Here is a 26,504-nt window from a genome sequence, read left to right as displayed (position 1 = left end):
GTTAAATTTATTCCAAGGTATTCCATTCTTTTTGATGCAATTGTAAATGGGATTGTTTCCTTAATTTCTCTTTCTGACAGTTCATTATTGGTGTATAGAAATGCAACTGATTTCTGAATATTAATTTTGTATCCTGCTACTTTACTGAACTCATTTATCAGTTCTAATAGTATTCCATGGAATCTTTCGTGTTCTCTATACATACTTTCATGTCACCTGCAAATAATGTCAGTTTTACATTTTCCTTTCCAATGTGGATGACTTTTATTTCTTTTCTTTTCTGATTGTTGTATCTAGGACTTCCAATAATATGTTGAATAAAAGTGGTGAAGGTGGACATCCTTGTCTTGTTCCTGATTTTGTTCCTTATTTTAAAGAAAATTACTTTAGCTTTTCCCATTAAGTATGATGTTCGCTGTGGGTTTGTCATATATGGCCTGTATTATGTTGAGGTATGTTCCCTCTATTCCCACTTTGCTGAGAGTTTTGAGCATAAATGGATGCTAGATTTTGTCAAACACTTTTCCTGCATATTGATAAGATTATATACTTTTATCCTTAATTTTGTTTATGGGGTGTATCATGTTAATTGATTTGCAGATGTTGCAACCTTGCATCCCTGGAATAAATCTCACTTGATCATAGTGTGTGATCTTTTTAATGTATTGCTGTATTTGGTTTGCTAATATTTTGTTGAGGATTTTTGAATCTATGTTCATCAGGGGTATATTGGCCTATACTATTTTTCTTTGGTAATGTCTTTATCTGGTTTTGGAATCAGAATAATGGGGGCCTCATAAAATAAGCTTGGGAGCCTTCAATCCTCTTGAATTTTTTGGAATAGCTTGAGAAGGATAAATGTTAATTCTTCTTTAAATGTTTGGTAAAATTTTCTTGTGAAGCCATCTGATCCAGGAGTTTTGTTTGTTGAGAGTATTATTACTGCTTTGATTTACTGAGTAGTAATTGGTCTGTTCAGATTTTCTGATTCCTCTTGATTCAGTTTTGGACAATTGCATGTTTCTAGGAATTTATCCATTTCTTCCAGATTGTTGAATTTGTCGTCACATAATTGTTTGTAGTATTTTCTTATATTCTTTGTATTCTGTGGTGTCAGTTATCACTTCTTTTTCATTTATTATTTTATTTATTTCAGTCTTCTTGCTTTTTTTCTTGATGATTCTGGTTAAAGGTTGATTGATTTTTTTTTTTTTTTAATCTTTTCAAAGAACCAGCTCTTGGTTTCAGTGATTGCCTGTATTTTTTTTTTTTAAGACTCTTATTTGGTTTATTTCCACTTTGATCTTAATTATTATTTCCTTCCTTCTGCTCACTTGGGCTTTGTGTGTTGTTCTTTTCTAGTTCCTTTAGACTTAAGATTCTATTGTTTTTGAGATTTTTCTTGTTTCTTGAGGTTGGTCTGTATGAATGTCCCTCTTAGAATTGCTTCAGTTGTGTGGCATAGATTTCAAGTTGTGTGTTTTCATTTTATTTGTCTCAATGTATCTTTTCATTTCTTCCTTGACCTACTTGATAACTCATTCATTGTTTAGTGGCATGTTACTTATCCTCCATGTGTTTGTGAGTTTTTCACTTTCTTTTTGTAATTGATATATCGTTTCATACCATGGTGTTTGGAGAAGATTCTTTTTTCTTTAAAATTTTGTGGCAGTTTCTTTTTTAAAAATAACATCTCTAATTTATATTTGTATTTATTTTTATTTTGTAATAATAATTATTACTATTGTTATTTTTTATTGGGGAATGTTGGGGAACAGTGTGTTTCTCCAGGGCCCATCAGCTCCAAGTCATTATCCTTCAATCTATCTGTGGAGGGTGCAGCTCAGCTCCAAGTCCAGTCACCGTCTTCAATCTTCAGCAGCCTGGAGCGCAGCCCATTATCCCATGTGGGAATTGAACTAGCAATCTTGTTGAGAGCTTGCGCTCTGACCAGCTGAGCCATCTGGCCACCCCTCCCGCAGCTCAGAGGCAGCTCGTTGTTCTCAATCCAGTTGTGGAGGGCGCAGCTCAATGGCCCATGTGGGAATCGAACTGCAACCCTGTGTTCAGAGCTCATGCTCCAACCAACTGAGCCATCCAGCCACCCCTGGAGAAGATTCTTGATAATGATTTTAATCTTCTTAAATTTTTTTAGACTTGTTTTGTGGCCTTACATGTGATCTATCCTGGAAAATATTTCATGTGTATTTGAAATGAAGTACATTTTTCTGCCTCTCGGTGAAATTTTCTAAAACTATGTGTTAAGTTCATCTAGTATAATATATCATTTAAAGCATTGTTTCCTTTTTCTATTTTCTGTCTAGATAATCTATCCTGTGATGTCAGGAGTGTGTGAAAGTCCCCTATTATTATTCTATCACTGTCAATCTCTCCCTTTATGTGTGTATGTGCTTTATATGTTTAGATGAACCTACATTGGGTGCGTAGATGTTTACAAGAGTTATATCCTATTGTTAGTTTGATCCCTTTATGATTATGAAATGCCATTCTTTGTCTCCTGTTACAGGCTTTGTTTTAAAGTCTATTTGCCTGGTGTAAGAATGGTACCCAGCTTTTCTCTGTTCTATTTGCATGCAATACCTTTTCTATTTCTTTACTTTCAGTCTGTATGTGTCTTTTACCTGAAGTGGTTCTCTGGTAGGCTGAATATGTATGGGTCTTATTTTTTCATCTATTCAGCCACCCATTGTCTTTTGAATGGAACATTTAGTTCATTTACCTTAAAGTAATTTTTGATAGAAATGTAGTTTTTCCCAGTTTATTAATTGTTTTTGATGTTTTATTGTTCCTCTCTGTTCCTTTTTCTTTCTTTTCATATCTTCTCTTGTATGTTTAGGACTTCAGTAAGAAGGTGTTGTACCTTTTGAACAGTACATGACGGTTATTCATGGTCCATGTTTTGTTTGGTTTTGACAATGGGTGACTTGCTATCGACTCACTTATTCCCATGACTTGTGGGTCATTCTGAGAAGAGCTCTGCCTCCCTGCTCTGCTGCATGTGGTCTGTTTCTGTATCACAAAGTGTACAACTTTCTAAATATGTCAGTGGGAATTCATGGCCTATGATTTATCCAGAACATCTAAAATTCTTCTAGTCTGTTCGAAGAGTTGAAATTTTGCAAAAGTTTCTATTTAGTTTCTAGTTAATAGAAGTAAAAAGGGGATAATAATGCACATATGAGACACTACCACAGACGCTGCGGACCTCACATTTACCCTTGCAGTAAACCTACTTGACATGACAGTTGCCATCTCCATGTTGCAGATGAAAAAAATCAAGGTTAGCTGGATTCAGGAATTTGTTCCAAGTCTCTCAGTTCACGAATGGTAGAAGAACAAGTCAAATCTAGTTCTACCATTTCCGAAGCCTGGTTTCATGTTCTGGTGTGCTGCTTCTCTGTTTTATTTTATAAAAATGCCTTCACTTTTTTCATTGATGTTAATATATTGATGTTAAATAATATTAAATGATATCTGCAGATACTGGTTATCAATCTCAGATTGGTAAGAGTTCTAAGTATGTAACAGTCTCTTAACTGACTAGGGTATGTGAGAGATTATTACAACCTTATTGATAAAATGCTTTGATTCTAAAATAGTTTCAAATATTTAAGTCAGAGTTAGTTACTTTTTTTTCTTTTGAGATACCTTTAGAGACTCTAAATCTTCCCCAAACTTAAGACCCATAAATTCCCTAATAACTTTTTTATAGTTCCTTGAAGAGAGACTATATGGTGCCTCTTTAAGCATTTCTATAACTCACTCTATATTTCAAACTTCATAATTTTCTCATATTGTTTTCTTAATGCACTCCCTTCCCCTTGCATATATTTCTCTTTTCTTCTTTCTATGTTTTTTTCTCATGCTTTACCTTCTTTCATCCTGTGAATTTAAGAAACTCAAACTGACAGAACTGTTGAGCTCCAATACTTTACTTTGCTTTAAATATATCTTTTGTTAATTCTATGTTCATAGGCCCAACCTAGAAATTACTTCCCGTTGGCGGTGGTCTATCTTGAATTATGGTTCTTAAGCATTGGATATAATGTTGTTTTATTTCTATCTTGAAAATAGATACATGAATAAAAAAAATTTGCTCTTGGGGACAGCTTTATCTGTAAGTATGTTTAAATTCAAAAACTAGTTTTATACCACAGTGGAGCCCACTAGCAAGATACCATTCCTGGAGTACATAACAGCCTGAGTGGCATCTGTTTCCATTGACGATGTCATTCATTGCAGTTTGATTGTGTGGGGCACACGTTCTGTGTCTGTTACTCATTCCAGATCCCCCATCAGTGCATAACAAAATTGGAAGGTATTGCTAACTGTAGTATCAATACTACTCCAGTTATGCTCAGACAGCCTCTGAGATTTCTAGGCTGGTCATAGACGCCTGCAGTTATACTTCAAGTCATTCTTTAATGACATTCTGGGGGTTAGTAAATATGAAGCCAGACAGCTGGCCAGGATTATCAAGATCTTGTGTAAGCTTCTATGACAGTCACTCATGTCCTTGAGAAGCATTATCATCTAGTCCTGAAAGTATGATTATATTATATCTTTAGAAAATGACAGTGGCTTTGCTTTGGATAAGTTCATATATGTAGTATATTATGGTACGTTGTATAATATTTTCAGTTTTATGTAAATCACTTTTATATTCAAGACATTATACCATTTTATTTGTAGAATTCAATCTTAATTTATTTAATCCTAAATGATCAGTTTATTAATTCTTGAAAATATTATGGTTAAGGATGGGCATATTTGAAAAATTCTAAAACTATATGTAAAATATAGATTAGTTTGTGTAAGGGTGATTATATTATTTTATTGTAAGATTCATCCGTCACCTTAAATATGGTTTAAAACAATGAAGTAACAATCTTTTACTACCATCTTAGGAAAGTAAAATATTTTTACTTGTTTAGAGTTGAGCTTATAAATTATCTTTAACTTTTTGCGTGGTAGCCATTATGAATGTGCTAGCTATCACCATGAAGTGCCTGTCAAACCATCACTTAAAGAGCTACTTGTATCTGCAGCTGTAGAGCCTTCAGACTCTTAAACATAAACCAGATATGAAGGCAAACCAAGCTTTACACTTTCTGTGAGATACTTGATTGTTCTTAACACTCTAAACAAGGGATAGTGTAGCAGTCCCCAGCCCCAGGTCCTTTGGTTAGAAGCCCTAAAAGTCCAAGTTAGACCAACTGGGACCCTTGCTATTATTTGTTGCTGTTGTTTGTTTATGACTTTTTATTTTGATGTAACTCAAACTTATAGAAAAGTTGCAAGCTACTGCATGAATTCCTGTACATTCTTTTTTTTTTTTTTTTTTTTTTTACTGTGTTAGACATTTTTTCTTGAATTATTTGTACAAATAACCTTCTGAAGTGGGATCAAATTTTAATCTCAGTTTTTTTTTTTTTTTTTTTTTTTTTTTTTTTTTTAATTTATTGGGGTGACAATTGTTAGTAGAATTACATAGATTTCAGTTGTGCAATTCTGAATCACATCATCCATAAATCACACTGTGTGTTCACCACCCAGAGACAGCTCCCCTTCCATCACCGTACATTTGATCCCCCTCACCCTCATCCCCCACCCCCAACCCCCTTACGCTCTCGTAACCACCAAATTACGTTCCCCAGATTAATTTTCAAACCCCGTGGCCATCCTGTGGTCACCGACTGCCTCCAATCCCCTCACCCTCCCCCCCACCCCCCACTCCCCCGCCCATCTAGCAACCCTCAGTTTTTCCTCATTGTCTCCCAGTTTCTGATTAGTTCATTCACTTATTCTTTTCTTTAGAATCCGCAAATAAGTGAGATCATATGGAACTTATCTTTCTCTGTCTGACTTATTTCACTTAACATAATGTTCTCTAGATCCATCCATGTTGTTGCAAATGGTAAGATTTCTTTCTTCCTTATGGCTGCATAATACTCCATTGTATAAATGTACCACAGTTTCTTAATCCAATCATCTACCGATGGGCATTTTGGTTGTTTCCATGTCTTAGCTATTGTGTATAGTGCTGCAATAAACATAGGAGTGCATAGAGATTTTTGAATTGAAGTTCTGGATTTCTCCGGATAGATACCTAGGAGTGGAATTACTGGATCATAAGGTAGTTCCATTTTCAGAATTTTGAGATACCTCCATACTGTTTCCATAGCGGCTGCACCAGTCTGCAATCCCACCAACAGTGCACAAGCGTTCCCTTTTCTCCACATCCGCGCCAGCACTTGTTGTTTGTTGATTTTATTGATGATAGCCATTCTGACTGGGGTGAGGTGGTATCTCATTGTGGTTTTTATTTGCATTTCTCTGATGGTTAGTGAGGTTGAGCATTTCTTCATATGTCTGTTTGCCATCTGTATGTCCTTTTCAGAAAAATGTCTCTTCAAGTCCTCTGCCCATTTTTTTAATTGGATCGTTTGTTTTTTTGGAGTTGGGTTGAGTAAGTTTTCCATAGATTTGTGATATTAATCCCTTATCAGATATATCACTGGCAAATATCTTTTCCCATTCAGTAGGATCCCTTCTTGTTTTATTGATGGTTTCCTTTGCTGTGAAAAACTTTTTAGTTTGATATAATCCCACATGTTTATTCTTTCTCTTAGTTCCCTCGCGCGAGGGTGTATATCAGTAAAATCTTACTCCGGGTAATGTCTGAGAAGTTTCTTCCTATATTTTCTTCTAGGTATTTTATGGTTTCAGACCTACATTTAAGTCTTTAAGCCATTTTGAATTTATTTTTGTATATGGTGTAAGGAGGTGGTCCAACTTCATTTTTTTGCATGTGTCTGTCCAGGTTTCCCAGCACCATTTATTGAATAGACTGTCATTACTCCATCGTACATTCTTGCTTCCATTGTCGTAGATTAAATGGCCATATAGGCGTGGATTTATTTCTGGACTCTCTATTCTGTTCCATTGATCTATGTGTCTGTTTTTATGCCAGTACCATGCTGTTTTGATTACTGTAGCCTTGTAGTATAATTTGAAGTCAGGTATTGTTATACCTCCCACTTTGTTCTTATTTCTCAAGATTGCCTTTGCTATTCGGGGTCTTTTATGGTCCCATATAAATTTTAGGATGATATGTTCTATTTCTGTGAAAAACGACGTTGGCAGTTTGATAGGAATTGCATTGAATATGTATATTGCCTTAGGCAGTATGGACATTTTAATTATATTAATTCTTCCTATCATGAACATGATATGTGTTTCCATCTATTTATATCTTCCTTCATTCCTTTCATCAGTGTCTTATAATTTTCTGAGTATAGATCTTTTACTTCTTTGGTTAAATTTATTCCAGGTATTTTATAGTCTTTGGAGCGATTGTAAATGGGATTGTTTTTTTAATTTCTCCTTCTGATGTTTTATTATTGGTATATACAAATGCAACTGATTTCTGAATATTAATTTTGTATCCTGCCACTTTACTAAATTCATCTATCAGCTCTAATAGCTTCCTTGGTGGAGTCTTTAGGGTTCTCTATATATAGTATCATATCATCTGCATACAATGATAAACTTTACTTCCTCCTTACCAATCTGGATGCCTTTTATTTCTTTTTCTTGTCTGATTGCTGTGGCAAGAACTTCCAGAACTATGTTGAATAGAAGCGGAGATAATGGGCATCCTTGCCTTGTCCTGATCTTAGGGGGAATGGTTTTAGCTTTTCCCCATTGAGTATGATGTTAGCTGTGGGTTTGTCATATATGGCCTTTATTATGTTGAGATAAGATCCCTCTATTCCCACTTTCTTAAGGGTTTTTATCATAAATGGCTGTTGAATTTTATCAAATGCTTTTTCTGCATCTATTGATATGATCATTGTGATTTTTATTTTTCATTTTGTTAATGTGGTGTATCACATTAATAGATTTGCGGATGTTGAACCACCCCTGCATACCAGGAATGAATCCCACTTGATCGTGGTGAATGATCTTTTTAATGTATTGCTGAATTCTGTTGCTAATATTTTGTTGAGGATTTTTGCATCTATGTTCATTAAAGATATCGGCCTGTAGTTTTCTTTTTTTGTGGTGTCTTTGTCTAATTTTGGGATCAGGGTGATAGTGGCTTCGTAAAAAGTGTTTGGGAGTCTTCCCTCCTTCTGGATTTTTTGGAAGAGCTTGAGGAGAATTGGTGATAATTCTTTTTTGAACGCTTTGTAAAATTCACCTGTAAAGCCATCTGGTCCAGGGCTTTTGTTTGTTGGGAGACTGTTGATTACTGATTCAATTTCCGTGGTGGTAATCAGTCTATTCAGGTTTTCTGTTTCTTCTTGAGTTAGCCTTGGAAGGTTGTACGCCTCTAGAAAATTGTCCATTTCTTCCAAATTGTCAAATTTGTTGGCATATAGTTGCTCATAGTAACTTCTTAAAACTCTTTGTATTTCTGCAGTGTCCGTTGTCACTTCTCCTCTTCGTTTCTGATTTTATTAATTTGGGTCCTCTCTCTCTTTTTTTTTTAATGAGTCTGGCTAATGGTTTGTCGATTTTGTTTATCTTCTCTAAGAACCAACTCTTGGATTCATTGATCTTTTGTATTGTTTTTCTGGTTTCTATTTCATTTAATTCTGCTCTGATCTTTATTATCTCCTTCCTTGTGTTCCCTTTGGGCTTATTTTGCTGTTCTTTTTCCAGATCCCTTAAATGTGAAGATAAACTGTTGATTAGTGATGTTTCTTGTTTCTTTAGGTAGGCCTGCAAAGCTATGAATTTCCCCTTAGGACTGCTTTCGCGGCATCCCAAAGATTTTGGGTCGTCGTGTTTTCATTTTCATTTATCTCGAAATATCTTTTGATTTCTTCCTTGATCTCCTGCTTGACCCATTCATTATTTAGTAATAAGTTATTCAGCCTCCATGAATTGGTGTGTCTTCCCGTTTTTTTCCTGTAGTTCATTTCTAATTTCATAGCATTGTGATCAGAGAAGACAATTGGTATGATTTCAATTTTCTTAAATTTATCAAGACTTGTTTTGTGGCCTAACATATGATCTATCTTGGAAAATGTTCCATGTGCGCTGAGAAGAAGGTGTATTTTGCAGCATTGGGGTGAAATGTTCTGAAAATATCGATTAAATCCAAGTGGTCCAATGTATCATTTAAGGCTGTTGTTTCCATATTGATTTTCTGTCTGGAAGACCTGTCCCTTGTGGTCAGAGGTGTGTTGAAGTCCCCGACTATAATAGTGTTACTGTTGATCTCTGCCTTTATGTCAGTCAGTACCTGTTTTATATATTTAGGTGCTCCTAAGTTGGGTGCATAGATGTTTACTAGGGTTTATGTCCTCTTGTCGGATCGATCCCTTTATTATTATATAGTGCCCATCTTTATCTTTTAGTATGTTCTTCATTTTAAAGTCTATTTTGTCAGAAATAAGTATTGCAACTCCAGCTTTTTTCTCGTTTCCATTTGCATGAAATATCTTACTCCAACCCTTCACTTTCAGCCTGTGTGTGTCTTTTGTTCTGAGGTGAGTCTCTTGTATACAGCATATACAAGGGTCTTGCTGTCTTATCCAGTCAGCCACCCTATGTCTTTTGATTGGAGCATTTAATCCATTTACATTTAAAGTGATTATTGATAGGTACATAGTTATTGCCATTTTTTAAATTTGTAGTTAGGTTGTTTTGATCTTTCTCCTATTTACAGAAGACCCTTTTAGTATTTCTTGCAATGCTGGCTTGGTGGTAATAAATTCCTTTAGCTTATTTTTTTCTGGAAAGCTCTTTATCTCTCCATCAACTTTAAATGATAGCCTTGCTGGATAAAGCAATCTAGGTTGTAGGCCTTTGTTTTCCATCACTTTAAGTATCTCCTGCCACTCCCTCCTGGCCTTCAATGTTTCTGTAGAAAAATCATTTGATAGTCTTATGGGAGTTCCCTTGTATGTAACCCTCCGTCTTTCTCTTGCTGCTTTTAGGATTCTCTCTTTGTCTTTAAGCTTTGCCATTTTAACTATAATGTGTCTTGGTGTGGACCTGTTTGGGTTAATCCTGGTTGGAACTCTCTGCACTTCCTGGACTTGTATGTTGGTTTCCTTCATCAGGTTGGGGAAGTTTTCAGACTTATTACTTCAAATATGTTCTCAATCCCTGCTTGCTCTCTTCACCTTCTGGTATTCCTATGATGCGCATGTTGTTGCGCTTGATGTTATCCCAGAGGTCTCTTAGGCCATCTTCATTGTTTTTTATTCTTTTTTCTTTTTGTTGTTCCGTTTGGGTGATCTCTGCTACCTTGTCTTCTAAGTCGCTGATTCGATCCTCTGCTTCATCTAGCCTGCTGGTAATTCCTTCAAGTGAGTTCTTAATTTCGGTAATTGTGTTCTTTAGTTCCAACTGGTTTTTCGTTATGATTTCTACATCCTTCTTTATGTTTTCTCTAAGCTCGTTTGTTATGATTTCTACATCCTTCTTTATGTCTTCTCTAAGCTCCTTAAACATTCTTATCACCAGTGTTCTGAACTCAGTCTCTGAGAGGTTGGTTACGTCTGCTTCATTTGGTTCCAGTTGTGGAAGCTTCTTCTGTTCTTTTATTTGGGACGTGTATCTTTGTTTCCCCATTCTGGCTGACTGTGTTTATTTTGATATATTAGGTAGATCCCCTAGAGTTCTTAGTTCTTGCTAGGTTATCTTGTGTAGTATGTGTCCTTTATATTTGACTCGCACCACGTCGTCCTCCTCTGCGTGTGCTCCAAAGGCGAGTCTTGTGTTGTGTACACTGTCCCGTTCAAGAAGATCTTTAATTGCTTCCCGCTAATGAGCAGGTGGGGTCAACTCCTGGGCTGACCTGCCGTGAGACTTGGCTCTGCCCCCCGCAGGGCACTCTGCTGCGTGAGGGTTGACCACCCCAATGTGATTTGGCCTCTATGGGCTCCAGAGCCTGCCGAGAACCCCCTCTAGGTATGTGACCTGTAGGTCAACCCCGGCTGCACTCCGATTTGGTCTGGAGTTGGCCCCCAGATATGCCGAGTCCCGTGCCACCCAAGCTGGGCCCCGGCAGGGAAGTCCCAGAACAAGGCAAATCACCAAGCACAGCAGCAACGACAACAGCAAAGAAGAAGAAAAGAAAAAAAAAAAAAAAAAAAAAAAAAACAGCCGATAACCCCCGCTCAACACAGGCAAAGATATCAAAGATACAAGATAAAGCAAAACAAAACCAAGCAAAGCAAAACAAAGCAAACAAAAAGCAGCGACCGTCTCGGCCTGAGCCCATCAAGCAATGACCAGGTTGTCCTCTGCTGTACCAAAGAGCCCCCTGCTTATTGCGCAGGCAGAGCCGTTCACCTGGTGCTCAGAGAGACTTTGGGACTGCAGACTTAAAAGCGTGGGCCTGAGGGGTCTGGATGATAGTCTCCACAAAGTCAGTGCAGCTTCTGCCCTTGTCCGCACGTATGCACACCGAGAGGAGCACCACCAGTCCTTTGTCCAGAGCTCGTGAGTCCTAGGGCACTCCTTCAGTGTGTGTGTATGGGTGCGGGCGGGAGATTTCTGATCTGCTGACCGTGCCTCACAAGCTGGGCCCTGGCAGGGCAGTTTCAGAACAAAGCAAATCACCAAGCACAACAACAACAACAACAACAAAGAAAAATATCAAATACGTTCACATGCAAAAACCACCTGATAACCCCACTCGACAGAGGCAAAGATATCAAAGATATAAAGACAAAGCAAAACAAGACAAAACAAAGCAATACAAAAAGCAGCGACAGTCTCGGCCTAAGCCCACCAAGCAATGTCCAGGTTGTTCTCTGCTGTACCAAGGAGCCCCCTGCTTATTGCGCAGGCAGAGCCGGTCACCTGGTGCCCAGAGAGACTTTGGGACTGCAGACTTAAAAGCGTGGGCCTGAGGGGTCTGGATGATAGTTTTTTACAATATCAGTGCAGTTTCTGCCCTTGCCTGCACAAATGCACACTGAGAGTGGCACCACCAGATATGTGACCAAAACTCTTGAGTCTTAAGGCACCTCTTCAGTGTGTGTGTGTGAGTGCGGGCAGAAGATTTCTGATCTGCTGAAAGCCCAGAGCTGCGCCTGCCTCACTGCTGATCTCCGGGTGTGTCTCGGCCGCTGCACCCACCCCACCCTAGGCAAGCCAGGAAGGGTGGGGGCTGGAGATGGAGGGGTCTTCACTCTCCCAGCCCAGCCGTGCGTCGCCCTCTTCCCGCAGGCCAGAAAGGTGGTGGCTGGGGTGGAGGCGTCTCTTCTCTCCTAGCGCAGCCAAAATCACGCACACTGCCCAGTCTGCCTGGGTCAGGGCTGCCCGTCAGGCTTCCCAAAGCGTGAGCGTTAGATACCACTTCTCAGTTCAGGGGCCGGTTTAAGTCTCTGGAAGGGCGGGGTAAGATTGGGAGGGCAGGGCGGGGGGGAGGGGCCCAGGTATGGAGACTGCGCCCCCCGTCCGCCGCAGGGCGCGCCGCCTTCCCGGCGGGAGAAATCAGCCGCGGGATGCAGGGAAAGCGCCCGCCTCCCGGTCTCTGCGCTCTGCGCGCCCGGCACAGCGGGGCTGCACCGCGGTTTCCAGTCCCAGTCTCTGGAAGGGCGGGGTAGGATTGGGAGGGCAGGGCGGGGGGAGGGGCCCAGGTATGGAGACTGCGCCCCCCGTCCGCCGCAGGGCGCGCCGCCTTCCCGGCGGGAGAAATCAGCCGCGGGACGCAGGGAAAGGGCCTACCCCCGGTCTCTGCGCTCTCCGCTCCGCCTGGGATCCCGCGCCTGCCCGGCTCCGTGGTTTTCGGTTTTCGCCCCCGCCAGCTGAGGCTCCGCTGGGGGCTGGGCTCTCCCGCCGCTGCCGGCCGGGCGCTCCCACGCCGCTTCTCCTCCTCCTCTCCTTGCTCCGTCCAGTTAGCTTATCCCCAAGAATTTCTTAGCTTCAAGCAATCCACGAATCTCTCCACAATATTGTGTGGTGAGCGAAAATTTCCTCGATGGGTTATAGTTCCCGTTTGCAACAAGATCTGGAGGAGAACTCAGATAGTGCGCCCTGCTGCCGCCATTCCTATGACGTCACTCCCCTGTACATTCTTTAACTAGACCATCCACTGTTTATTTTTTTGTCTCATTTGCTTTGTTGTTCCCTTCCTCCATCCCCCATACATAGACATGTGTGTATGTATGATGCTTGTACATGTGCATGTGAATAATTTTGTTCTGAGCCATCCAGCAGCATGTCAGAGACATCATCCTCCTTTACCTCTAAGTACATTAGTATAGACATTCTAAGAACATGGACATCCTTTTACATGTACACAGTATAATGATCGAAGTCAGGAAATTTAACTTTGATAAATACTACTATCAGATCTACAGGCCATATTCAGAAGTGTTCTTTGTAGTTATTTTTCCCAACCCAAGATCACACAATGTGTTTAATTTTCATGTCTTCTTAGGCTTCTTTAGTCTAGAGCTGTTCGTTAGTCTTTCCCTTTCCCAGCCTGTGTACTTCAGGCTGCCTATTTTATAGACATCTCTCTTTGTGGATTTGTCTGCACAATTGATGTGTTTCCTATCTGCAGGCCCATGATGTCAGTCTCTCTCATTACTGCTCATGATACAAAACTTGGGTCAGTTCAGTCACTTGATTTAGGTGGTATCTGCCGATTCCTCCATTATGAAGTTACATTCTTCCTTTTATAATTAATAAATAATTTATGAGGTGATTCTTTGAGAGTATGGAAACATCTTGTTTCTAATCAAACTTTCATCCACTAGTTTTAGCCATCTATTATGATGTCTAACTTCATTCTTCCTTCTCTATTTATTAATTGAAGTTTGCCATTCTTGTATATATGTTCTTTTAAACAAATTTTGGTATAGCTTTAATTTAATTTTAAGTTAATATGGTCTTTAATATATCATGTGATGTATTTGTCAGTATTAACTGAGGAGAGGTTATAGGAAAACTCAGTATGCCTTTCCCTGTAGTCTCTTGGTGCCATCTTCAGAGTTTCTGCAAATTTCTAGTTTTCTTTGCTTTTCTATGAAACTTTCTGAGCTAGTAGTAATGTGTATTTAACAATTTGGTCATTCTCAAAAATCAAAAATTATCTCTGAAATACAATACAATTTGGAAAAGGGCAATGGCTAGAAATAGTCTTTTTTTTTCCAGTAGAAAATAGTCTTCACTAAGTGACATGTCATTTTTATCACATGATTGTATTCAAAAGAACTTTAATCATAAAAGATTGTTTGAATTTTACATGGATTTATGTATGGAGATTTATTATTGAGTATCAAAATTCCATAAGACATTTCCTTTGGCTAGTTTGCTGATGGTTGCAATTCAGATGAGGTACTGTGATCTAGAAATACACACAGATCATTTTTTTATTATTATTTAGATAACTTCTTTCACTTTTTTCTCATACTATAAGTGATGCATGATCCATTTTCATGGTAGAAGTATGTGAATATCTTGGGTATTTAATCTCTGAAGGAAAAGTGTGGCAAAATATATTCTTAAATGGAAGCATGGAGTCCTCTGAAGTTAAGTAAAAGCAAATCTCCAATGCCAAGAAGCAATGTGATTTGTAATGGTGTTACCTTTTTCTGTTTGCATTGTTGACCTTGTTAAAAAAGATAAATATTTAGAAAATAGGAGAATATATTTTGACTTCAGTGTTGACCTCAAAAGTAGTGAGCCCCTGGTCATTAGCAATAGATATATTAAAATATCAAACCTCACCCAAATAAAAGCTCTCTAATCATTTTGGAAAAGTCATAACAGAAATATCATTTGTATTAGTAATAAGAGACTTAAGTGGTTCTGTGTTTTATTTGGGATGTTGTTATGACATCCCCTTTTAAATTCTCTGTCCACATGCATGAATTAGAATTGGGCAGATGGGAGACTACTAAAAGATAATATCATTGTAGATCATCACTGTAGTCCATAGTCTTTAGAGTTGTTTACCAGTCTTTATAAGACTGCATATATTTATTCTTGTTCCTCACCAAGACAGACTCTCTGAATGTTTGAGGGAAGACCAGTTGTTTTGGAATTCTGGATCAATTCATTTTTTTCAGCCCATGGGGAATAAAATCGGGGGAGTTGAAATTTCAAGTTCAAATGTAGGTAGACAGAATCATTTTCGAGTATACGAAGGGCTGTCTTAACTGCCTTCTTTAAGCCTTTGGCAAACATCAATTTTAAGATAATCTTCTCTGTTGAATTAGATATTGACTCTTCACAATTCTCTTGAAGAGCATATTTTAAGTATCCATTAATACATCATCAGAATTGACACGTAAAATGCAACTTGTTATCTTAAGATTCGATCCCTTCTGTGTCGTACCAGAGCACAAGAATAAGGTCAGTATGTGAAGTAAGAGGTAAACAAAATTCAGTTCTCTATGAATGACTGTCTGAAGATGAGAGCTGAAATAATAAAAGTGCTGACCTCAGAAGTAGTGAGCCCCTGGTCACTCTCAGAATTATAAAATAACTGCATGATATTTCATTTTTATGATGTCATCTCTTATAAATAGTATGACACTTTGGTGTCATTTAGTATGTTCAAGCTTGAAGCTAAATGAATCAACACCAGTGTCTCCTTCTAAAGCTTTCAGAGTACAAACTTGTGGAGTTTTGTTATATAAAATTACATTGTTTAAATAGACACTACATGTGTTAAATAAGTAATTTAGAATTATTTTAATTTTGTTTTGGACCACCTTACTAATAGAGTGAATCAAGAGACAAAGATGGGCATTTCATAATGATAAAGGGGACAATACAACAAGAAGACATAACACATCAATATTTATGCTCCCAATCAGGGAACACCAAAATGTATAAAACAGCTACTAACATAACTAAAGAAAGAAACTGACGAAAACACAAATGTAGTTGGGGACCTAAAGATGCCATTGACAGCTATGGGTAGATCATCCAAACAGAAAATCAGTAAGGAAATATCAGCCGTAAATGACACATTAGACCAAATGGACATAATTGATATTTATAGAGCCTTTCATCCCAGAACACCAGACTATACATACTTTTCTAGTACATATGGAACATTCTCAAGGATAGACCATATATTGGGACACAAAACTAACCTCAGCAAATTTAAGAAGATTGAAATCATACCAAGCATATTCTCTGACCACAACGCTTTGAAATTGGAGATCAACTGCAAAAAGAAAATAGGAAAACCCACAAATATGTGGAGATTAAGCAACATTTGCTAAAGATTGACTGGGTCAAAGAAGAGATAAAAGGAGAGATCAAAAGATACACAGAAACAAATGAGAATGAAAATACATCATATCAAAATTACTGGGATGCTGGGAAAGCAGCAATAAGAGGGAAATTTGTAACATTACAGGACTATCTCAAGAAACAAACAAACAAAAAATTCCAAATAAACAACCTAACATTCTTAAACAACTAGAAAAAGAACAAATGAAACCCAAAGTCAGCAGAAGGAAGGAAATAATGAAAATTAGAGCCGAATTAAATGAAATAGAGACTAAAAAGACAATAGAAAAAAATGCAACAGAGAGCTGCTTCTTTGAGAATATTAATATTAATAAAGATGACAAACCCCTGACTGGACTCTCTAAGATAAAAAGAGAAAAGACACAAACAAAATCAGAAATGAAAGAGAAGTTATGACAGATACCACAGAAGCAGAAAGGATCATTCAAGAATACTATGAAGGACTATATGCCTCCTTCATATATTAAATGACCGCTCTGATATTGTTTATAACAAGTAAACATTCACTTTTCGTGTTTCCTAAGGCCCAATGTGAAAAAAAAAACCTCTATTTCCAACTATGTACACTCATTATTTATCATGTGTTTGTGTTTAGACCCACTTGAAGAACGTGTTCACGTCCCAGAGAGAGAGACACCTTAACCGACTCTGAAGTTGTAGCCCTTTTTCCTCTTTCTGAACACAGACAGATTGAGAAGCATAGCAAAGTGTGGTGTCAGATGGACCTAGAGGAGTTATCTAGTCCAGCCAGTGTCATCCACAGTATCTACACCATGGTGTGTCACCATTGATTATTAGATATGTCATAATCAAGTGTGAGATAGGTCAGAAGTAATTAGACACTGCCAGGAAAGAATATGTTTGAATGACAGTTATAATCCATTCTCGGTTGTCCCTATAGAACTGTCATTCTCACTCATAACCTGGAGCATTGCCTCAGTGCCTCTTGAGATTTACAGGAAAGGTTCAGTTTCTTTGTTGTATGTTAGTAATTGTACCTCTGGTATTACAGAGTGGTGGTAATTGTGTAGTAGCAGTAATTGTAGCAAACACTGTATTCTTCTTACTATAGATCAGGCACTGTGCTGTGTATTTCACCTACATAAAATCGTCTGATCATCACAACCCTATGAAGTGGACACTATTATTATCCCCATATTACAGATGAAGAAAGTGAGACACGAAGAGGATACATACCTACGTGGCCAGAGGCATAACTTACTAGGAAGTGGAAGAGCCAGTATGCAGATCCAGTTTCCAGGATGCGTGCTCCTGATCCCTAGGTCATACTGCGTTTCTGTTTGCTACTGCACCTGACAATAATACCAACAATAATAATGGTTAAAACTTACATAGCCCTTAGTATGCACCAGGCACAGTTCTGAGTGGTTTCCATATATTAATTGATTCATTGCTTGTTCCAATGCTGGGAGGCTGGTTCTGTGGTTGTGTATTACAGATGAAGAACCTGAGTCGCAGAGGCTCACTACTTTCCTGAAAGTCACAGCTCTTACGTTTTATCTTGTTGTAGCCCACAGACCCTCTTTGTCCATGAAAGTGCATCATGTTTGGGATGTATGCAACTTGTGTGGAGGGTGACAAAAAAGTTGAGAATTCCTCCCATACAAATGATTTTTAAAACAGCAAAACCAATGTTAGTATATTGCTCTTTCATTCATTTCCATTTAAAACAGGTTCACTTTCAAAATCTCTTCTGTTGAAGAGTACAGCTGTGAAATACCTGTTGAAGAATATATATATACAAAACCATTCAGTTCTTTCTAGCTTTGTTTTGAGGTAAAACTGGTGAACTCACAGAAAACATAATTGATTCCACTGGTAGTATTGCTAAGTCTGCCATGTCTAAATGAAGAGATTGTAAGATTTGTATGTTCGTGGTATCTCTGTCCTCTTTCATTATAATTAGATGATGGGGAACTGTTTTGGTATTAATCTGGAGGCATTTAATTGCTAAGGATCAGATTTTTCTGAAATCCATCTTTAGGATAGGATGATCCATGTAAATAATATACTTCTCTTAATATGCAACTGGATCTACTAATCTACTGTTTTCAAAACTAGGATATTTTGAGTATTTTCTAGAAGTTATGAAGGACTTGTTCATTTGTTCACCATTCTTCCCATGTCCCACAGGACACCTTTGCTGCGCATTTGTTCTGGGATATGTGTGCTAATTGGCCAACGTGGTAACAGATTTCTGAGTCCTTTGATCCTTTGATTCATTACCTCTCATTTCTTACTCACTTTATTACGGTTTATCTTTTGTCCCTAGCACTGCTGAAACTGTTGTCACTATTTGCCAAATTGAACGGACATTTTATTTCACCCTTTATCTTACTTGATGTCTCTGTTGCTTTTGACGCACCCGTTTTAGCTCACTGTCCCATTGGCTTCCTTAGCCCCACTCACTTCTGTTCTCCTTATAATGTCTGGCAACTCCTTCTAAGTCTTCTTTCTTCGTGACCTTCTCTTTCTCTGCTTTTTTATAGAGAAGTTGGTATTTCTAAGGTAGCTATCCGTGGCCCACTCTTCTTCTCACTGTATATGCTTTTCTCGAGTGATCTTATCCTTATTCAGAGTTTCTATAATCCCTCTGATCTGCAGACTCCTGTACCAATGGTTTGCTAGAAATCTACACTTAGATTTCCCACTGACATCTTAAAACCCAGGAAGTTCAAAACCAAATTCATTGTCTTCCCTCTCAAAGCTACTCTTCTACTCCACTCTCTATCCCCAACCCACCCAAGCTATAAATCCAGTCAGCATCCATGGTTCCACTCCCTAATTCACTCATCCGTGCACAGTTGAATCACTGTGTGAACTTATTTCCAAGTCTTGTCCTTAGAGATTACTTTTCAAAATGTCTTGGACGGGAGCCCTCACAGGTAGATTTTGAAAAGGCTCCCCAGTTGATACTGAAGTTTGCCTCTTCACAAAGGACCACTTACTTACGTTCTTGTCAATTGCCAAGCTCTGCTACTTTTACCTCCTAAATATTTCTTGAATCTGTGCCTTCTTGTATTTCTGCATGAGAAATGGTGAAGGCAGAATCCTCTTTTTCACTGTTTGTATTTTGTTTTGTTTTGTTTTTCGGCTTCAAACAGTGAGATGGAGAGATTGGTCTTTCCCTACACAGTGTTGCATTGCCCAGTCACCAGCTCCGTGAGTATTGAGAGGCATAGTATGGATGCAGGGTAACAGTGTATTTGGTGGTGCGGATTTAGCAGGTGAGGTCTGAGTCTAAAGCCATAGTTGCCTCTGAGGCACCCACCATACAGTGTGGATCCTGAGTGTGGCAAAGAGAACACCTCTCCCTAAAGGGCCAATTCTGCACTTTCGTGCTGGGAGGGGTCGGTGGAGCCCAGTCTCAGCTCTTAGAACTGTTTTGTACGCTTCTCATTGGCTACATCAGTCTGCTTTAAGTAGCTGCATGGTTTCTGTTTCTTGAAAATGAATCCAGAGTAGTCCACAAACTATGCTTTTATGGGAAACAGTTTAGTTTTGGAAGAAAGACTTTCTGATCTAATCAACCTTGTTTCTTCTCCTTTGTGTCTGTTATGTGGCTTCCTTCAAACTGGAGGGTGCAGGTTTGTGGATGCCAGTGAAACCTGCAAGCCCACAGAACGTGTTGACTCTGAACTGATTAACATTGGTTGAACTTGGAGACTCGTATACATTACAGCTGGAATATTCCAATTCCCTAAAAAAAAAAAAAAATAACCAGAATCCTTATAATCATGGTTCCTTTCAGAGAGTGGTGTGTGATGTTCTTACTTTAACATGACAGTAATGAGATGTTTGCTGTCCCCCCCAACATGCCAGTCTGTGGATGGCATTGATGTGTTGGAACCCATTTTACAGTGGGAACATCTGAGAAATTTTTGTTCTTCCTATACTCTGGCTAGATTTTTCTTTGTATTTGGAAGCCGAGCTCATGCTTTTAAATATTAGCCCTTGAGCACAATACAAAAATCCTTTTGGATTAGGGAGGTCTTTAAATTAAACAAAAGCTGACATGACTGGAATTACTCAGTGATGCCAACAGCCTTTATCAGATTGTGTTTTTTTTTTAATATTTGGATTTGACCATGATGCAAGTTTTCCAGGAACTCTATCTTATGTTATGTTTTTAATAATGTTACTAAATGACCCTTAAAGTTTGTAAGATTGTAGAGTTTTTTTTTAATTCACATAATCACATACAAATTTTGAAGATGATAAGTAATCGCCAGAATGATGCACTACAGTTAATAAAAGAATGGAGTCCAATCTTATAAAGAAATTTCCTTATTGAACATATTCATATGTATTATTGAATATATAAGTATTAGGTTGGTGCAAAAGTAATTGCATTTTTTTGCAGTTATTTTTAGCTTTTTAAACCGTAATTACTTTTGCACCAACCTAATATATACATGATATATATACTCTTGAACTTTACATTTTATTTTTATAGTTATCCAACAGGCTCTTCCTTCTTAATATAATGAAAAAATAAAGCAACAGCCACCCACAAATAATTGTACGGAATATATATCATAAGGAAGGGCACGAGGGATTTGGAGTGGGTTTTGGTGCACTTGTCGTAAGACTTACATGGTGTTATATGTGACCCACCACTGGAGGCTTAATATCGAGATTAAGGGAAGTCATGGTCGTAAGCATAGGTGAAAGCATTTTATTTTTTAATGCAAGGCTTTAGTGCTTCCTCTGTATTTCAAACACTAGGCACACTTAGGTGACTAGACAGACCTGGACTTCAGGGAATGCAAAAGTACAATCAGAGTTAAAGACACATAAACAAATAAATGCAATAAAGTAACATCATTCATAGCTTTCAGTTTTTGAGAACTTGTTAACAGTCAGCTCAGTGCTCAGGTGCCCTGCCTTCTAGTTGAGGGAGTTGTTGGGGCCCAGATAATTTAAGGAACTAACCCAAGATCACATAGCTACTAGTAGAACTAGACTTGAATCCAGATCTATTTTATTCAGAGCTTTGCTTCTATCTTGTATCACTCACACATGTTCTATAGAAGAGAGAGCTACAAAGTGCATGGGAGGTTGACTTCATGGGGCTTAGGATGAGAGTTGAACATGCAGTGACCGTTGTGTATGAGTGGATAAGTTGCAGCTTACCAATTGGTCATAAGGGATAAGAGGAATCAGGTAGACGAATAGCACGCGAAAAGCGTGGGGAAATTTGAGTGAGAATGACATTTTGCAAGATAAGAAGGAGTTCATATTGACAGGAAAATCCAGTTCATCTTTCCATTCATTCCCAGAGAGTTGTTGAATGCCTGTTGCCTGCCAGGGAATCTTCTAAGTATTGGCAACATAATGGAGTGAATGAATGAATACCGGTAGGAGATGAAGTCCTCTTCTGTCCTCAAAGAAAGTGGAGTTTTCCTGTGACTCACTAAATTCTGACCTATCTATGGCGGATGAAAACAAACAAAAATTCACTTAATTTTTAATTACACACGTAATTCTGTGAATCTGTCTGAAATATTTTAAAAGCAAACTCCAGATATATCAATCCACAGGGGTACACTGTAGAGAGAGAGTTCTGCTCAGGATATAGTTGAGAATTCTAATAATTACAGCAGCTCAGTAAGGAAAAAGCTGCCTGGCGGAGATATGAATGGACATCACTTAGAAACACCAGGATACGTGACAGATGTCTTTTGTGACCTACTGGAAATGAGATGAGATTGCCAGTAAATGACCTGTGAGTTTTTCTAGATCTGAAATTCTACTTGGTCCCCCTGGTGTACAGGAAAATCTATAAGTGAAGGTGAAAAGACAGAAGAAATAGAAAAAAAATAGTTTTTGTTTGCATTTATATTAAGAATACTGTTTGTATGAATGGATCAAGGACATTTATAAAATTAAGTGACATTTAAAATACAATTTTCCCTTAGTTTCCTATTTATATTTTATTATACCTTTTCTTCTTTTCTGCTGCATATTCTGTTGTTTAAAAGCTACCGAGTAAACATAAAGACCTAGAGAAAATCGGGCACATTTTAGAAAACTTCGTCATGGTTAGTCTGATCCAACTCTGCTTTCCTTACTAATGAAATCCCCCTTTAATGCACCAGATCCATTAGAGTAACTTCCGCAAGTCACTTGTGTTAGGGTATTCTTACAGCTTCAGAGACCTCCAGGCATAGTGGCGTCGTGAAGAAAACGACAGTTATCACTTCCATTTTCTAATAAAAATGGCAAATTAAACAATTGCCACTAATAGTCAAAATATTAATCTTCCTTGCCTCAGGCTTTTAAGGTTTGAAAATCAGACCAGGTGAGAGACTAGATTCTTTTGTCTTTTTTTTTTTCCCCATGCTGGCCAAAGCTACTAGACACTATGCTATTAGCATTTTACTTCTCTTGTTGGGATTGAAAAATAATTAATTATAAACCACATAGTTTAGAAGAAGGCAAGTGCCCTGAGGACAGAGGCTTTTGTCACGGCAGTTCCGTTCTGCTCACGTCGTAATCACAGTGTCGGGTAATAGCTCCTTGAATGCTGTCGGTCGTCAGTCAATATGTGTCATGCCTGAATAGATTCCATAGCAATTAGAAACTGCTCAAAGACCTGTGGGCACATCTCTTCCTGTGATTTTGCTGGAAATAATTCACTGACATGATAAGAAGGGCTGGTAAATCTCTACCCGATTTCCTTTAAATGATGCAACTCAACTTGTTCCCTCTCATATCCAGAATCCTAACTTATATAATTTTGGAAAACTCCCCACATCGGGATGTTATTAAGTATACTCTTATTATATAGCTAGAGACATTCAAGAGCAGAATTTCCAATGACATGGGGCTGTCATAAACGGCACAGCCTAAATGTAGATGACTGCGAGTGTCTCCTACCAGACATCACTTTACCATGTTTCTGACAAGTAGCCCACGATTTTCTGAATAGGAAGAGCTCACCATCTCACAAGTCTGGTTACTTCACTGGAGGAATTCCCTCACTATGAGCCTCCCCTTTACTTAGAATCGAAATCTCTCCCTCTAACTTGTGCTGGTTTAGCCACCTCCTCCCTGGGAATCAACATAGAAGAAACCCACAGTCTCTTGTCTCTAGGAACACACTTCAGCTCTTTGAAATTAGCTATGTTAATTCATCTTAGACTTCTCATAAGTTAAAATATACCTGATTTTATTTAAAAAAAAAAAAACAGCAATAGCTACCATTTTTTATGCTTTTATTTATATGTCCCACATTCAGTTTCTAGAATTTTCCACCTAGTTTAGCCAAAGTCACACTGACATGAGAGGCTTTACTGAACCCACTGTTAGATGAGGAAACTAAGATCCAAAGAGGTTTGGTAATTCACTCCAAATCACAAGGGTCATTGAGTGGTTGAGTGAACTGGAATTTAAACCATGCCTTCTATATTCCAAAACCAGTAGCTATTTATCTAGCCACTAACCCATCCGACATAAATTTGTTGCTGACATCAGGCACTATGAACACAAATGAGAATTAAATTGCTTCTTTTCAAGTTTCTCAATCTAATGGAACAGAATAGACACAGTTACAAATGACTGTAATACAGGGTGGTAGCTAACATGGAATCCCACCTCCCTACCTTAAGTAAGAAGAGAAGCATTGTATGCAGAGGAACCAATATGAGCAAGGGTCTGGAGATGAGAACTTGCACTGAGTGTGCAAAAAATATGAGTAGAGCTAGATGATTTCAAAGTTCAATAATGCCTACATTGCAGAAAGCACTGTACTTCATATTGTAGGCTTTGAAATTGTTCCTCTATTCAGGAAGTGGCTGTGAGGGTAGAGGCCATTGAACAGTTCTAGGTAATTGGTCAAGTCTCCAGATGGCTTTTTAAGCTGGGAGAAGAAGCATGGATCTGTGGAGGATCAGAGATAGGAAGCCCAGTGAAGAGGTTTTAACAGGAGCCCCCAGTAAGAATAATGGTGACCCATTTGTACCAGAATAAAGCAGGAATGGAGAAGATAGGAAGACTTAAGAAGCATTTAGGAGATGATAGCAACAGGAATTGGGATAAGGAGAGGGAGTTGAGAATAGTTCTCTGGATTTGGTTTGAATTATTTAAGTTAGATGGTGGTACCATCAATGGAAGGCGAATAGAATAATGGAGGTAGTGAGTCTAGAGAAGGCTGTGATGAGTTCTGTATTGAAAATACCAAGTTGATATCCCTGGAACTTTAACATGTGAGTCTGAAGCCACAAAACACCTGGGCTAGGAATGTGGATTGGACGGTCACCAGCATGCCAGAGATTGCCCAGGCCGAGTGTGGAGCGCCAGGAAAATAGGTAGAGAGAACACTACAAGTGGATAACTGGTTTTAAATTTCACTACCCCTACTCATCTTTTACAATTAATGGGGTGAATATGTGTTAATAGTACAGCCCCTCCTGTATTCACCTGCTGGGACAAGCTAATGGGTTGGAAGAGAAAGAAAAGGAAAATATGGTTTCATAAGATAAAGAAAATATTTTAAAGAGTGCCATTACGAAGTCTTCTTGAAGAATTGGCGACCTTACCTTAAGAACTGTAGTAAGAGTGTGTTTACCTGAGTCAGACATGTATCTGTCCTAGGTTTTGTCTTTCAAATATGTGCTTTTTCAATTTTGAATTATTTCCTTTCAGGTCAAGGTTTCTCACTATCACCATAATGGCAGACATTTGTTCAGAAATTTTCTTAGAAATACTTCTTAATTTACCCAAGTGGGATCTATAGACTACTAAGGCATTTATGATGGCACAGGCATGGAAAGAGTATAAATGTTGGAGTCAGATCAGGAGTTCAGTTATGAATCTGCTCCTTATTATCTGTGGACTCTTGAGCAAATTAATCTCCTCTTTGAGCCTTGATTTCCTCAGCTGTAAAACGGGATAATAATGTTCAGTTTACTAACTTTTTCTAAAGATGAAGTTAAATAATAGATGAAAGGCATCTGTCATGTCATGGAGGCGCCATAATTTTAGGTTGTTATACTAACATTTGCACCGAAGTTATTATTTGTTCTTTTTCAGAAATTTGGACTTTAATTGGGGAAAACTTGTGTTAGAAATCAGTTGATACTAACAATCATGATGATGATAGGAAATAATGACATACTGCTTTATTGTCCCGGACACTATTTGAACCCTTTCCGTCTATTAATCGATTTGATTCTCTTAAGAACCCTGAGAGGTAGACACCAGGTTCCCGTCCATTCTACAGATGAGTAGATAAGTAACTTGCCCAAGTTGACACATTTTGGAAGTGACCGGAGTGGAATTACAGATTCCTAAGAATTTCTTTTTACAATCCCCTAACATGAAGGCTTGATCAAAGACTTCCTGTGTCAGTACTTGGCTGTTTCCAAAATATGTATAGAGCATCTGTCAGGTGGGGTGGTTAACAGGATATTCTAACATTAGCTACTTTGGTTTTTAAATCATTTTAAGGCTCCATTAACCATGTGGCGTTCTAAACAATGTCTCTCTAATTCCAGCCTGTGAGGTTGAAGCGGGAAAAGTGTACCAGGTATCCTCAAAAGAACACATCCAGCCTTTCAAAGAAAACATGGAGCAATTTATTATTCAAGGTAAATTCTGAAGAGATATCTTGCGTTTCCCTCCCTTTTCAGCAGAAAGGTAGAAGGCATTAAAAAAAAATGCACATTGATTTAAAAGGGATTACTTTGACATCACAGAAAAGCAAATTATGTTTAATCGTGAGTCGCACAGCTGTGAGAGACTAGTGATTTGCTAAATATGCGATTTTGCGAATAATGCTCATTAATACTGTTTTTCTTTAATGACAGTAAATACAATAGATACTGGTTAAAATAGCTCATATTTATAAAGACTAAAATTTGTATGCTTTTTGTGATAGAAAATTCGATATCCTTCTGGGTTTTAACTATGCTTATACCAGTTCAACCTGGTATTTTTGGTTTGTCAAAATATTATATCTAAAAACAAAGTATATTGATGTTTTTCAGATCTTCAAACCACTATATGCTACTTTTTTTATAGGATGTACAAATTCCTCTGGATACTTAACAATTTTTTCTAAGGAGCTTAAAAACTTTGTTTTGTTTGTTTATGGGAAGAAAGGAACCCTAATTCTATGACATTAAAAAATGAAGTCAAACAATTTGCTGGATTTCTAAAATGTTGACGAGTGTCACCCATATTGTGGTTCACGTTATATGTGATTTATT

At 38.1% G+C, this 26,504-nt stretch overlaps 1 protein-coding gene across 1 annotated transcript in view; it reads left to right on the top strand.

Annotated features, from left to right (window-relative positions):
- FMN2 (formin 2) overlaps nt 1-26,504 on the top strand; it is a 331,660-nt gene that overhangs the window by 225,273 nt on the left and 79,883 nt on the right. Inside the window, exon 14 of the mRNA XM_033099694.1 lies at nt 25,791-25,883. Coding sequence (XP_032955585.1) covers nt 25,791-25,883 — 93 coding nt within the window. The remainder of the gene's footprint in view (nt 1-25,790; nt 25,884-26,504) is intronic.

The sequence above is a fragment of the Rhinolophus ferrumequinum genome, chromosome 27 (genome assembly GCF_004115265.2).
Source record: "Rhinolophus ferrumequinum isolate MPI-CBG mRhiFer1 chromosome 27, mRhiFer1_v1.p, whole genome shotgun sequence".
NCBI lineage: Eukaryota > Metazoa > Chordata > Mammalia > Chiroptera > Rhinolophidae > Rhinolophus > Rhinolophus ferrumequinum.
Note: the sequence above shows the minus strand (reverse complement) of the source record. Positions and strands in the feature narration are given on the sequence as shown.